The 14,393-nt window shown below is 38.2% G+C and overlaps 1 protein-coding gene across 2 annotated transcripts in view; it reads right to left on the reverse strand.

Moving 5' to 3' along the window:
• Nucleotides 1-14,393, reverse strand: part of LOC117292790 (golgin subfamily A member 6-like protein 22) — a 41,084-nt gene that overhangs the window by 6,508 nt on the left and 20,183 nt on the right. The window contains exons 7-15 of one of the 2 annotated variants that reach the window (XM_033774948.1): nt 11,982-12,077; nt 10,869-11,094; nt 9,512-9,640; nt 8,991-9,115; nt 8,535-8,661; nt 7,236-7,259; nt 5,225-5,365; nt 4,601-4,627; nt 4,044-4,067 (exon numbers count right to left, since the gene is read on the reverse strand). In XM_033774948.1, coding sequence (XP_033630839.1) covers nt 4,044-4,067; nt 4,601-4,627; nt 5,225-5,365; nt 7,236-7,259; nt 8,535-8,661; nt 8,991-9,115; nt 9,512-9,640; nt 10,869-11,094; nt 11,982-12,077 — 919 coding nt within the window. The remainder of the gene's footprint in view (nt 1-4,043; nt 4,068-4,600; nt 4,628-5,224; nt 5,366-7,235; nt 7,260-8,534; nt 8,662-8,990; nt 9,116-9,511; nt 9,641-10,868; nt 11,095-11,981; nt 12,078-14,393) is intronic. The other variant, XM_033774949.1, reaches the window with a different exon arrangement.

Consider the following 14,393-nt stretch of genomic DNA (forward strand, 5'->3'; position numbering starts at 1 on the left):
GATTTTAGTTGCCATTAAACCTGTCCTTTACAACACAGCCAAAACAATTTAGTAGCAAGAGGGTTAAAGGCATTAGACACTATTGGTAATTTTCAACGACCAGTAGTCTCACTTGGTGTATCCCAACATATGCATAAAATAACAAACCTGTGAAAATTTGGACTCAATTGGTCACCGAAGTTGCAAGAGAATAATGAAGAAAAAACACCTGTGTGCTTTCTCAAGCAGATCTTGAGTAGGAGGAAATGGGACCATCCAAAATTCCGTAAAGGTTACGCATATGGTGGCCAATCTTAGAGTTATATATAAGAACTAGAGGGCGCACTGGTGATGCTTCTTGCACAAACGCGACGGACCGCGAGAAAACACACGCACCATTCTGTACGCGCTTTGAATATGAAGTACACGTTGGAGTTTGTGTTTATTGAACGCTGACGCGATCTTTTGTCAACTTACAAAATGGCCGCACAAACACACGCTAAGCATTGCCTGTTTGTTCAACTTAGAAAATGGCCGCCTGCGCGCATGCCGGGGCGCGTATATAAGCCAGTGCGCCCTCTAGTTCTTATATATAACTCTATGTGCACAACTCATTTTTTGTGAAGCAAATAAATTCGCTTAGCAGTTTTTTCTGCTTAGCAGAAAATTTTGCCCTATTGTCTTGGTCTTGGAAATGCAGGTCTCTGGCACAGTCCAGAATCATTGGGTCTTTGTGTCAGACTTCAGATCTGTCTTTTTGTATAATAGTTGGGGGTTTGGTCTCGCTTTCAAGTTTGAATTTCATAGAGCTGTTGTAGCACAAAAAGGAGCTAAGCACAATAAAATGTTGCTTTCCAAAAGAGGGTTACCAGCCTTCAAAATACCATATACTTGCACCATCTGTGACTGGTTAAGTAATTTTTTTTTCTTTCTGGTTAAGCAGATTAATGAAAAATATCTTGTGCTTTGGGGCTTGCACCTACTCCACGGGAACACAGCAATCGGTAGCTTTGCACCCCAGCCCTCAAGTTGTTTCATAAAACCATAGAAAATAACATCGAAATTCCAAATAAAATATGAGAATATCATCATTCAGTTTTCCCATAAACAGATATTTTAATTAATTGGTTTAGTGCTGTGCTTATTTTCTTTTTTGAATGGCTTTTTAAAAAGAGGATATTTTAACTAAATGGTTTAGGGCTGTGCTTATTTTCCTTTTTGATTGTGCATCTTTAAAAAGTGGAAGACAAAAATCAAAACAACTTTGAATTCTTCTAAGGGATAGACCTCCATATTCTTTAGCACTGGCAGACGCGTTGATCTAGCCGTAGCTGTAGCCCAAGTCACCGTTTCAAACATGGACTAAGCCTCTAGAAATTATCACTATGACAACAGCGCCCTCATTGTGGGCAATAGGAGGCTAATTATTGGACGGGAGCTGCTCTTGGTGCGTAAAAACATACGTGTGAGCTCAGCATACCAGCAGAATTGCGTGTTATACAAGGATGGTATCAAACCAGGGTAACATCGGTGGGAGGCGACCGCTCTGCGCACGAGCCACCCAGGCCACTTTCTAATTGATCTGCCCCCCTTTTGCTTTAGTGAGGGCGCTGTTTGATGTCATATACAAGGGGGTCTAATACAAAAAGATTTCTAGCTTGTCAGACTACTTCTACTGAATGTGGAAGAGTGATGATTAAACAGCAAATAAAGTATGATCTCAATATTTATCAACTATTACCTTTTTATGGCCAAATAGACATCGTATGATACGGGTTATTAAACCATTGTACACTCAAAATTTGCATTAATTAGTCATAAATATCTCGAGTCAAAAATGCACCCGGCCGCGCGGCTTTTTCAGCTGAGAGTAAAAAACGGCTTATCTATTATAATGACCCCTTGACGCCAGTGACGATTTTCCTCTAATTGGGTTTGCACACAGTTCTCCAGCTTTGGCAAAATGAGGGTGTAATTTTCCACATCAACTAGCCGCCACTGACGTCATGATTCCTTTATCGCGCGGGTTTGTTTGACCCCGCGTTTTTCAGAAATTTGGCTTAAAGCGTTCTGGAGAAAAACCAATTTTTACCATGTTTTAACGTGAGGTAAGAGACTCGTTATATTTTTTTTATGTTTCCTGGATGGACTGCAGTTATTAGAAAACTGTAATATCTATATATTTGAGATCATCCTTTATTGGCTGTTAAGAAGGTGAAAAGTCACACAACAAGAAGAGGGTAAAAAGAATGATGACGCTACCTGTTGGTTCTGTAAGCATGCAATAAAAGAAATACATGCAAGAGAAATACAAATCAGTCATGCAATGGTTATATTTATTTATTTATTTAAATGAATGCGCTGTATTTCTGACGGCGTGAGGGCGCTCTCAATAGTATTTTCATCACTTACAGGGGGTATACCCGATTCGTCCTGCACAGTTTTAATAGGTGTTCTGTCACTTTTGTTGCGCTGTAGTTTGAAGTTGCTTTAGAGGTGGATTATAACGGCTCTTTTGGCCGTGATTAACATGATGTCTGTGGTGGTAATGTGTTCCAGTCTTCAATACATGTTTTTGGTATGAAAGAATATACCCCTGGAAATGATTCAAATATTGTTTGAGAGCGCCCTCACGTGGTTAAAAATATGAGGCATTACATTCATGCAGTGATGGTACCATTACGCATTCCAGATAGATTCCATGCAAGATGAACGAAATAAATACATCCATGTGTTGTGTGTAATGCGTATAGTGCGTAATCTTTCAAAATGAAAAGACAAGCTAAGCAAAACACTTTGTTTTTATGTACAATACAGTATAATAATAAACAGTGCTTATAAAGTGCTATTCCAAAGGAGGCACGATCATAGCGCTCTACAAAATTAAATTCTTTTTTTTGTAGTACAGGTACATGGAATTACGTGTGCTGCTTGGCATGTATTTTTATTTTTGCGCACACAAATTTAAAAATAAAATAGGGGTAAACAAATGTTTCCACAATAAAAGAAGCTCTATTGAATGTAAGCAACATTACTTGGTATCAGTGCAAAACTGATGTATCTCCTAAAATAGCACTTACTTTACGCAAAGGTAACAATTATCCAAACATTGAATCTCGCTTAAAGCCACTGGACACTATTGGTAATTGTCAAAGACCAGTCTTCTCACTTGGTGTATCTCATATGCATAAAGCGACAAACCTGTGAAAATTTGAGTTCAATTGGTCGTCGAAGTTGCGAAATAATAGTGAAAGAAAAAACACCCTTGTCACACGAAGTTGTGTGCGTTTAGATGGTCAATTTCGAGACTTCAAGTTCTAAATCTGAGGTCTCGAAATCAAATTCGTGGAAAATTACTTCTTTCTCGAAAACTACGTCACTTCAGAGGGAGCCATTTCTCACAATGTTTTATACCATCAACCTCTCCCCATACTCGTCACCAAGTAAGGTTTTATGCTAATAATTATTTTGAGTAATTACCAATAGTGTCCACTGCCTTTAAAGGCACTGGACACCTTTTGTAGTTGTCAAAGTCCAGTATTCTCACTTGGTGTATCCCAACATATGTGATTATTTGGACTCAATTGGTCATTGAAGTTGCAAGAGAATAATGACAGCAAAAACAATCTTGTGTACAAATATGTATGCTTTCAGATGCCTAAAAAGGCTTCAGGCCTGAAGTCTTTTAACATATGAGTGAGAAATAACCTCTTTCTCAAAAACTAAGTTACTTCAGAGGGAGCTGTTTTGCACAATGTTTTCTACTATCAACAACTCTCCATTGCTTGTTACCAAGAAAATGTTACCAATAGTGTTTAGTGCCTTTAATATAGTTCCCGCCGAGATAAAATGATTTTGCACGGAGCATTTTACGAGATACAAGGCTTTGGCAAAATCAAGATTTTTTTTTTTAAATTGATGGACAGTGTACTAGATTGAAATGATGTAGATATGTTAGGGTTGAATAATAATAATAATAATAATAATTAGAGATTTATAAAGCGCACATATCTGCCTAAAATGGCACCCAAGGCGCACAAGAAAAAAAACACTAGAAACCTTACCTCTGGGTATTCAGTTAGAAAGAGCTTCATACCAACAAGAAGAAATGTTAGAAGTTGTTAGTTTATGATTAACTTATCTGAGCCAAATGCATTGCAAAGCACCAGTGCCAATCTTTTGCCAAAACTCTCCCTTCTTCGGTTCTACTGGGACTTTTCCCTTGATAGTGGGTACCACTTCTGGACTTCATTTCAGAGGGAAATATTTCACAGAAAAAAAACGTTTTTTTGTGCAAACTTATCAGTAAGTTTTCAGAATGATATTAAACAATGTTTTTTTATCCTCACCGACCATGTTTATTACCTTTAAGATCTTGTTTTCATTTATATATTTACTATTGTGGGATGTCATAGGAAAATCTGACCGCCGGAGATTCTGTCCCCATGGGAAATTAACATGGGCTGGAGGAGGATGCTTCAAAAGAGGGCGCTATCAGAAGAAGTTTGTACACAGTTCATTAATTGGGGATAGAAACTCTACGGGACAGAATCTCCTGCCAGAGGGGGTTGCAAAGGGGGTCAGTTTGAAACAAGTCGTTTTTAGACAATATCACACTTACCTTATCATCCATAGCATCCGAAATAGCCTGCAAAAGAAAAGAAGATAAATACATTAAGAAAATAACTTTACAAAAACAAGCTATTCTTTTTCACAAAGGTTTTGTTGACTGCCCGATTTGTTTTACTGTTCAGGAAGGTTGGGAGCAGATTTTAACTTTAATCGCTTCGTTGTTCCAACTCTAAAGTTTAACAATCCCTAAACTGGATGTCAGATTTTTTGCCCCGAACTTTACAAAATAGATTTTTTTTTTTTTAAATGGTATTTCAAAGAGTATCACCCGCTCTAACAATTTTTTTTTAAAACTTTTACTTTTAATTGTCAGGAACCATGACAAAAAACATTTCTTCACTGCAACTAATAATTGGCGGACTTTTTCGAGCAATGGCTCAAATGAAAGCTTGTAACTTTCTCGACCCCCATCAAAAGACCTATTGAGTTTTAAATCCAAATTTTGGGGTCAAATCGGCCAAAAATCTGACATAGCATCTTTAATCCAAATATTATCCCTGCTGGGATAAACAATCGTCTTCTACAGCTACGGCTATATGAGCGCGTATGTCAGTGTTGGAGAATAGGAAGACGGTCACGATAGCCGAAGTCGCCGTGTTGGACATGGCCTTACCTTAGTAATGGTCTGCTGAAGTCCTTCCTCCTGGGTCGCGACCTTTGACTGCAAGGCCATGACCCGAGCATCAAGGTCAGCCAGTCCTCTCAGACCACCCTGGCCCTGGTCTTCAATCATCTGCTGTACCTTGCCTTGATACTAGAGAATGACGGACAGGAAAGGAGGAAATCAAAAACAAGAAATATTGTCGGATTACTTATTAATAATATTAATGATGACTTAACCACCAGAACTTGAATTCGATGCTCTTAACCACTCGCCATAACATTCAGCCATGACACCCTAACAACTGGAACCTACATGTAGGGTGAAGTTATCAAAGCTGAAATAAAATAAGGCCGTGTCCAAAACAGCAACTTTGGCTAAGACTACAGCTAGATCAGCACGTCTGCCAGTGTTGAAGAAATGGCAGAAGAGTGCAATCTAGCCGTAGCCGTAGCCAGAGTCGCCGCTTCGGACCACGGTCTTAGATTGATAAAATCAAAAATCAAAGTGAAATTCGACCAGAGTACTTAGCTAAAAGTTTGCAAGCAGAACACTGAAGACAGAGCGTGCAAACAAAAAACTTGAACCCTTTAAGATCAATTACTGAAGACATCTTTGGAAAACAATTTAGAGCAACAGAGAGACTTCTTCCATTTCAAAGGAAAAACAAAAACAAACACAGACAGCATGGAAAGCATTTTGCCGCACCCTCTTCACAAAATATACATGCATTAACAATACACTAACAATTCTAAGCAACTTGCTTTAGCAAAGAAACTTTCGCCAAGCAGAATTTGAGCTTCCAGTCAAAATACAATTCTATGCACATTGACTGTTATTCGCCCTTATAATTTTTTGCCTCACACAATATATTTCGTTTTGGGTTGAACAAAGAGAAATTTACTACGACGGGATTTGAACCTGCGACCTTTGGATAAACGTGACAGTGCTCTACCAACTGAGCTATCTAGCCCCAGTGTTGGCAGCCTCTCTGTTTTGTCAATATCTCGTTTTACACTTAAAGTTTAAGACTGACATTGGTAATTGTCAAAGACAAATATCAGTACTTTGTGAAAGCTCCATAGGTTATCGGAGTAACAAGAAGAGAGTGAAAAACCCCAACACTGTTTTCCCTGTTCTAAAAATCACTTCTGATTTCGGAACCACAAGATCAAAACTAATTGTTTTACTAATTTCAAGCAAAAATTTTCAATGGGAGGCTTCAACAATGACCAATGACCAAGTAAGTTATGTGCAAGTTTGTGAACATTTACTTTCCATTTTTCAACCATTCTATAACCATGTTCATACTCCACGCAAACTAAGAAAGCCAAGTCAAGTTCGCTGCATCGCAATAGGAAAACAATGCCTACAACAAGATTGTCTGCATCACATAATTTGCTGTGTACTCACTTTTGTGTGAAGTATGACCTAGGGTCCAATTTCATAGAGCTGCTTAACGGGACTGTCGATTTCCATTTCATAGCACTGCTAAATAAACCGTAACCACATCAAAAGGCATGCTAACCTTCCAGTGCTTACTGCATGAAAATGAACGACATCACAATGCAAATCCATGGTGAACGTGCAAGATGGCCGCCTAATTTTCTTGTTAACCTGTGAAGTATGCTTACACCTTAGCAAATTTTTCTGCAACTGTTAGCACGAAAATTCGCTTATCGCTAATGAAATTAGGCCTAGGCTGTAGGCAAACCCTTCAACAGCTTTAACAGGCCCCATGCATTGAGATCAAGATGTGCTTTTGGTGCACTCATCTACCACAGAACTCAGGAAAGTAATGAGTACACCGAGCTTGACACACATTTGAGTACAGGTAAAACAGAAATATCATTCTTCATCCCCGATGCAAAATTAAAAATCAAATACACGGTACATTCATTTATCTACAATTTACAATCACTTTATGTCCCTGAAAGGAATAAACAGCGACATTGAACGACATTCAGCGCTTTACTGGTCACAAATACAATGGAGAACATAGCAACGAATCTAAACTCCTCACCCCATGGTTTCCTTTGAGCTTCAACTGATCAATCAATATGAAAAAACATTAAATTGATTCAGTTATGATTTTTAGTTGTTACAGGTGCTTTTAATTGTCACACACAATAATTTGCTGCAGTTGCACTATTTACTTGCATGGGCAAGAAAGCACTTAAAAAACATCTTTTTTCTAAGTAGTTTTCTGTAAATTGCTTTTTGTTCAATTGTTGATATATTTTTAATGCTATTGTCTGCTTGTTCAAGTGCTGTGGTCCAAATGAAATGGCGCTATGTAAAAGCCCAGTGTATGTATGTATGTATGTATACGTATGTATGTATGGGCCCAATAGACCAATCCATTAAGCTCCGCCCCATTGTGTATTGACCAACCACAAAGCAACGAAGGTCCGACAAATAAGTCAGACATGCGTGCGCGTATGCTTGGCGCGTGCGGCAGAGTTGTGCAGAAAGTTGTTGGAGAGGCGCACGTGTTCTTGCACACACGTGCGTCGTGGGCGGAGCCTAATGGATCGGTCTATTTCATAGAGCTGCTGAAGCAGTAAAACTTGTTTAAAGGAACACGTTGCCTTGGATCGGTCGAGTTGGTCTTTGAAAAGCGTTTGTAACCGTTTGTTATGAAATGCACATGGTTAGAAAGATGTTTCAAAAGTAGAATATAATGATCCACACAAATAAACCTCGAAATTGTGTGGTTTTCCTATTACTTTGCAAACAAACACATTCGGCCATTTATGGGAGTCCAAAATTTGACTCCCATAAATGGCCGACCGTGTTAGTCGACGAGGTAAAAGGAAAACCGCGAAATTTCGAGTGATACTTGTATGGATCATTATATTCTACTTTTAAAATATCTTTCTAATCATATGCATTCTGTAACAGACGGTTATATACGCTTTTCAAAGACCAACTCGACCGATCCAAGGCAACATGTTCCTTTAACACTCTGCTTAGCATTAATTTTTTTTTATTAACCCCTGAGTGAACCCGACCTCTTTTAACCTCTTAAGTTGCGCCACACATCTGGAACTCTCTACCACTTAATCTTAGATCTTGTTTTTGTAACACAAAAATCCAATCTCTTCTCAAAACTTATCTTACATGTAGGTCACAGGTTTTCAAGGACTAATTTTGTTGTGTCTGTTTTTCTTTGTTTGATTTTATGGTTTTACTGCGCCTTGAACACCCAGCACGGTGGATATGTGCGCATTACAAATCTTAATTATTATTATCATTATTAACGCTCACAACTCCCTGCAGCGAAGAACCAACTAACAAGTAAAAACTTGTCCACCCTTACCTGTTGAGTAGCTGTAGAGACTTGTTCATTAATACCTCCGATAGCCTGCTGCAACGTGGAGATTGCCACGCCCAGTTTCTCCTGCACATCCTCGATCTTGTCTTCGATCTGCTTATCCTGGTTTTGCCTGAAAATCAATTTTAATCAATTTTTGAGTTAACTTGAAAAAATGTTACACAAGTAATTTTTGATGTATACTATAACTGGTAAATGCATTTTTACATGGTTAAACTGGGACAACAATTATTTTAGTGACATTGTTTTAATCATTTCTTAAAAACGATCAGCACCTCAGCAAGTAACATTTTAATGTTAGCTTTTTACTATCACGATCTTCAAATGCTGTAAGTTTAATGTAAATCTGTGGACATTGTGTTTTGTGTTACAAAAAGTATCCCAATCCTCTCAAGTTTCATGATGTTGTAAAAGATTGGGCTGAGATGGCCGACATCTTACCTTGATTTAATCTCAGCTTTCATGACAGCCTCCAGCTGCTTCTTAGTCTCATGTTGCATCTTCTCCAGTTTGTCCATGTACTCGTTCACTTTACTCATTCCTCCAACATTCTTATGTCTCTCCAACTAATAAAAAACATAGACATTCAACAGTGTCTTTAGGGTCCCATTGCCTTCAAATTTCTCTCTTTTGATGCTCTTGTTATCTTTTTTTAAGAGTTGTTCATCAGCTTTAACACCTACAGTATGTGGTTTTTAGTGAGTAGTGAATACAAAATAAGACATTTCCTCAAAAAACTCAACCAATGGAACATACCGTACGCCATTTTGTGGAGTCAAAAATTTTGTACCACAAATTAGCGGACTGTGTATGGATCATTATTTTCTAAAACGTTCCCACCATATTCATTAAAAAAAGGGTATTCATCTGTTCATTTGAATAATGAATTGCTACTCATTTGAGTAACGAATCGCTACTCATTTGAGTAATAAATAACCACTCATTTGAGTAATGAATCTCACCTTTTGACCTTCCCTGACATGGAGCACTTCTTCCTCAGTGAGTTTCTGCAGAGCAGACCATCGTTTCTCATTCTCTTCTCTCATGGCTTGCTCGTGAGCGATACGAGCAGCCTGCTCGGCATGGAGATACTGAAATCAAACAAAAACAAAAATAATCAAATTCCCATAACGCATTTTCCTACTACAAGAATATTCATTTTGTCCCCTGATAACCTTTGCAACTCATGTTGTTAACAATTATGTACAGAATTTGAATTTAGGAGGAAAAATCCACATAATCGCTGGGCTTGGGGTAGCTCAAGTCTTTTTAAAAAAAGAGTTCTAGTTACAAGACGAGAATATAAAAAAAAATGAGTAGGATTCGGAAACGGTAACACCAAGTAATGACTATGTCTAAATGAGTTGGGGTGATCCTGAAAAGAACCGTTGGTCAGCTCATGAAAACCAACGGTTCTTTTCAGAAACCAACGGTTCTTTTCAGAAACCAACGGTTCTTTTCAGAAACCAACGGTTCTTTTCAGAAACCAACGGTTCTTTTCAGAATCACCCCAACTCATTTAGAGATAGTCATTACATGGTGCTACCGCAAACCTTTCGATATTATTAAAAAAACGAAAAAAGACCAGAATCAAAATGAGAGCACAGCCTTATCATTATAAACCATTTTTATTTAAGCACAAACTAAGAAAAGACATTTATGAGACTCAAACTCTGCATTTGAACACAATTTTTTACAAACAAAGACATTCAATGGGAAACTTTAGACTATCTGCCAATCACCAAGAGAGGGCGCTCTTCACCAGGTAATGTCAACAACTTAGGAATAGGAGAAGCATGAGTGACGGTCACTGACAGCAAATACCTTGTGCTTTGCATGTTTTTGATTTTGTATTTTAGATTTAGCCAAACTGTATTTTGTTTTTCATAACACATTGCCAGCATAAACCAAACTGTTCTGGAACAGGACGTACTGGACACGAGTTCCCCCAAGGATAACAAGTGGTGTGCATGAGTTTTTGGGAGTGTTTCTTCTAGTAGGGGTAATTAGCAAAAATTCCAAAATGCTGACCTACCAAAAATTGAGAAGAAATCTGAAGATTAGTTGTATGACAATGTATCTGATTTAATTTTCAAGAGGCTGAGAGACTTCTAAATATTTTTTGAGTATTTTTTTAATTTTTAGCATTTACCATTGTTTGCTATAGGAGTTGTGCACCCTTACCTGGTAGGTCTGCTGCCCTCTAGTGGCAGAGTTTTCAAAAAGTCTCCCATTAAAAAACACATGTAGACCACTCAAAACTGAAATTACTGGCTTCAGGCCAGTGATCCAATATAAACTTTGATTCCCGATCCTAACCTTTTCAATGTTGCCAAACTTCTGCTGAGCTTCTTCTCGGAGTCGGATCTCCTTGGAGAGGATCTTACGGCTGACTTCCTCGGCAATCTCCGCAATCTTCCCTTGCATCTTAAGACGTTCGTTATCGGCGGCGTGTTCTCGTTCCCTTTGGACTACATCTATGGTGTGTACGGTCTCATCCCTCTTACGGGATTGCTCGTGAACCTGAGCCTGCACGTCGTTGAGCCTGGGAGAAAATATTGATTTTATAAAGGCACTGGACAGGTTTGGCAATTGTCAAAGACCAGTATTCTCACATATGCATAAAATAACAAACCTGTGAAATTTGGGGCTAAACTGGTCATTGAATTTGCAAGAGAATAATGAAAGAAAACAAACCCTTGTTGCATCACTTTGTGTGCTTTCAGATGCATAATAAAAGGCTTAAGCTTAAGTCTTTTATATGCGTGAGAATTTACCTTCTTTCTCAAAAACTACGAGTGTGCCGTTTCTCACAATGTTGTATACTATCAACAGCTCTCCATTGCTTGTTACCAAGTAAGTTTCATGCTTACATGTACAATCGTTTTGAGTAATTACCAATAGTTTCCAATGCCTTAAAGAAACGTTTTTCTCTGATGAAATGAAATAAGGGTGCAGAGTTTAATTACGTCTGCTATTCTTTTCTTCGATGGTTCCATCAATAACCAGCTGCCACTGATAAGACTCTTGCATTGCTGAGATGAGAACAAAGAGCTATTCTAAACAGCTTTATATCACAAACTGCCTCTCTTTGAATCACCATGCCTGGTGCATGTTTCCCTCCATCATTTGCTACCTTCAGCTCTACCTACGTCTCTGTAGCTTCTTATCAAGAGTGGCTTTCAGCCTTTTTGTAGAGAACTTGCATAATTTGTTTTAAGTCATTAAGTAAAAAAATAGGAATTTTTTGCCTGAGAAATGTCCAGAATTGATAAAAAGATAAAATATTCGCTTTCGTGGGCTAATATAACTTGTGAATTATACATGAATGATGCTTGCCTTGGTGAGTCAAACCAGTACAAGAGCGGGTCAAAGTGGGCAGGTAAGTACAGAAATTTAACAAGTAAAGTCGTGCAATGATGTCTAGCTTACTTGAGAAAGAAGTTCTGCTCCTGTTGTCTCCTCTCAGTTTCTTCCGTTGTGACTCTGTTTCTTAAATCCATCAGAACGTCCCGCACTTCACCAAGTCTGAAGACAGTCATATTTAAGATTCAAGTCATCATCATATACTACATTTTGTTTTTTGGTGGAACTTAGGTTTGGTGGAAAATTTTGTTTTTTTAATATGAAAAAAAAACCCAGATGAATTTGTGAGTGATAACTTTGTGAGTGATAACTGTGAAATGGAAGACAAAGACACACCTGTCTTTTGTTAGAGACTTTCCCATATCCTCCAAAAAAATTCCAGGCCTCAAAATAACCAACCGCACCAACAGCAATTGCCGTGGTGCCCTGTGCTGCTTTGCAATGTTCCACTACAAATTAATTTACATTTGCCTCATAGAAGTGCCCCTTAACAGAAGGAGATTGCCCTGGCCCTCCAAGAGGGAAGTTCAAAGCCTGAAACTCCCCTCTATGGTATCTCAACACCCAAGTATTTGGACTTGTATAACATTGGTGCCTGCTTCAATGATAAGCAATTGTTATTTGGGCCTGCAGTATCAAATCCTACAAACTCAAACTACTTCCTGAAGAGGATTCTGGAGGATTTGAGAAACTCAAGATTAGTGGAACTGTTTTAAGATCCTGTTTAAAAAAGCCCAGAAAACACTCTAGTAATATAGTATTTATAAAGATGTGCACACAATCCGTCTTTAAGCAGCAGTGGTAGAAGAGTAAGAGAATAAAACACAAAGTGTGTAAGAGGCCGACACCAGTTGAACTTTCAATTAGTCTACCTTGGACTGTGTTTGAATTTTTCATGATTTTCCCCATTTAGCATCGATATGACATTGAGTAACCTTCAAAGCAAGCTAGAGGTTACCTTTTAAACTATCAATAATCATCTTGACATTAATCCTTTAACAGTCGGGCTACTTAGAGTTACTTTAACCCATACACCGATGTGTGTTAGCGCTGTCTACTCAGTACGAATGCTTGGAAAGAATGGTTGAGAAGAAATTGGACCAGGAAGAATAAAAGAGAACGGTTAGGAAGAAATTGATTGAGCACGAATATGAGAAAATGGTTAGGAAGAAACTGATGCAAAGAATGTATGAGATCGGTTAGGAAGAAATTAATGCACGGAAGAAACAAGAAAACGATTAGGAAGAAATTAATGCAAAAAGTACAAGAGACTAGTTAAGAAGAAATTGAATGAGAAAGAATACGAGAAAACGGTTAGGAAGAAACTGATGCAAGAAAGAAACGAGAGAACGGTAAGAAGAAATTGGATGAGGAATACCCTGGTAATACGAGGAAACAATTGGAAGAATAATATGACAGGAAGGAGGGAACGGTTAGAAATATGCGAAGAGGAGAGAATGGTTGTTAAGAATATGCGAATAGGAGAGAATGGTTAAAAATAAATTAAGTGAGGAAGAATACGTGAGAATGATCAGAAAAAAATAAATGCAGGAAGTTCGAGAGATTGGTTAGGAAGGAAATTGAGCAAGGAGGAATACAAGAGAATGGTTAGGAAGAAATTGATGCAAGGAATGTAGGAGAGAACAGTTAGTTAGAAATTCGTGAGGAAGAATACAAGAGACCCGTTAGGAATAAATTGCGTGAGGAAGAAAACGAGAGAGAATGGTTTGGAAGAAATTAATGCAAGGAATTTGAGAGAACGCTTAGGAAGAAATTGAGTGAGGTCCAATACGTGAGAACGGTTCGTCTGAAAAAAAATTGATGCAAGGAAGTACGAGAGAATGGTTAGGAAAAAAATTGATGAGGAAGAATACGAGAGAACGGTTAGGAAGAACCGAAGATGTTACCTAGCATCTAACTGAGTCCTGAGCAAAGATGTAGTTTGCTCTGCAGAATGTTGCTGCTCATGAAGCTTACGTTGAGAATCCATCTTAGCAGCGTTAATGATTCAAATGAACAACCAAAACTCATGAGAAAAGCAGTTAAAGCACAAAGAAAAGAGTCTCACTTCATAAACCTGTTAAGCAGTTAATGCTTGGCAGGGTACCAGTCGCGGCCACGTGCTACACAGTAGTTTCACTGGTTACCTGTTCATGCTAAGCAAGATTTTTTCTATGCTAAGCTATTTTTGGTACTTAAAACTTATTATGAAACTGAAGGGGGCCAATATTATACAGCTGGTAGGCGCAACAAATGGTAGGTGCAGCTACTCTTCTCGGGAAAAAATGTGTTATAGTTGCTTTAGAAAAAAATTATTAATTTCTTCAGTAACATTTTCTGCTTAACAGCTTTCTGATAATTTGAGAGTTTTGGGGACACTAGGTGGCAGCAGACTAACCAGGTGTTTACCAAAGTTCTCGGAATTATGCAAATTCTCAGAACTTTACATAAACAACAGAAATTTAACCGGCAAGCCTG

Source organism: Asterias rubens, chromosome 7 (genome assembly GCF_902459465.1).
Source record: "Asterias rubens chromosome 7, eAstRub1.3, whole genome shotgun sequence".
NCBI lineage: Eukaryota > Metazoa > Echinodermata > Asteroidea > Forcipulatida > Asteriidae > Asterias > Asterias rubens.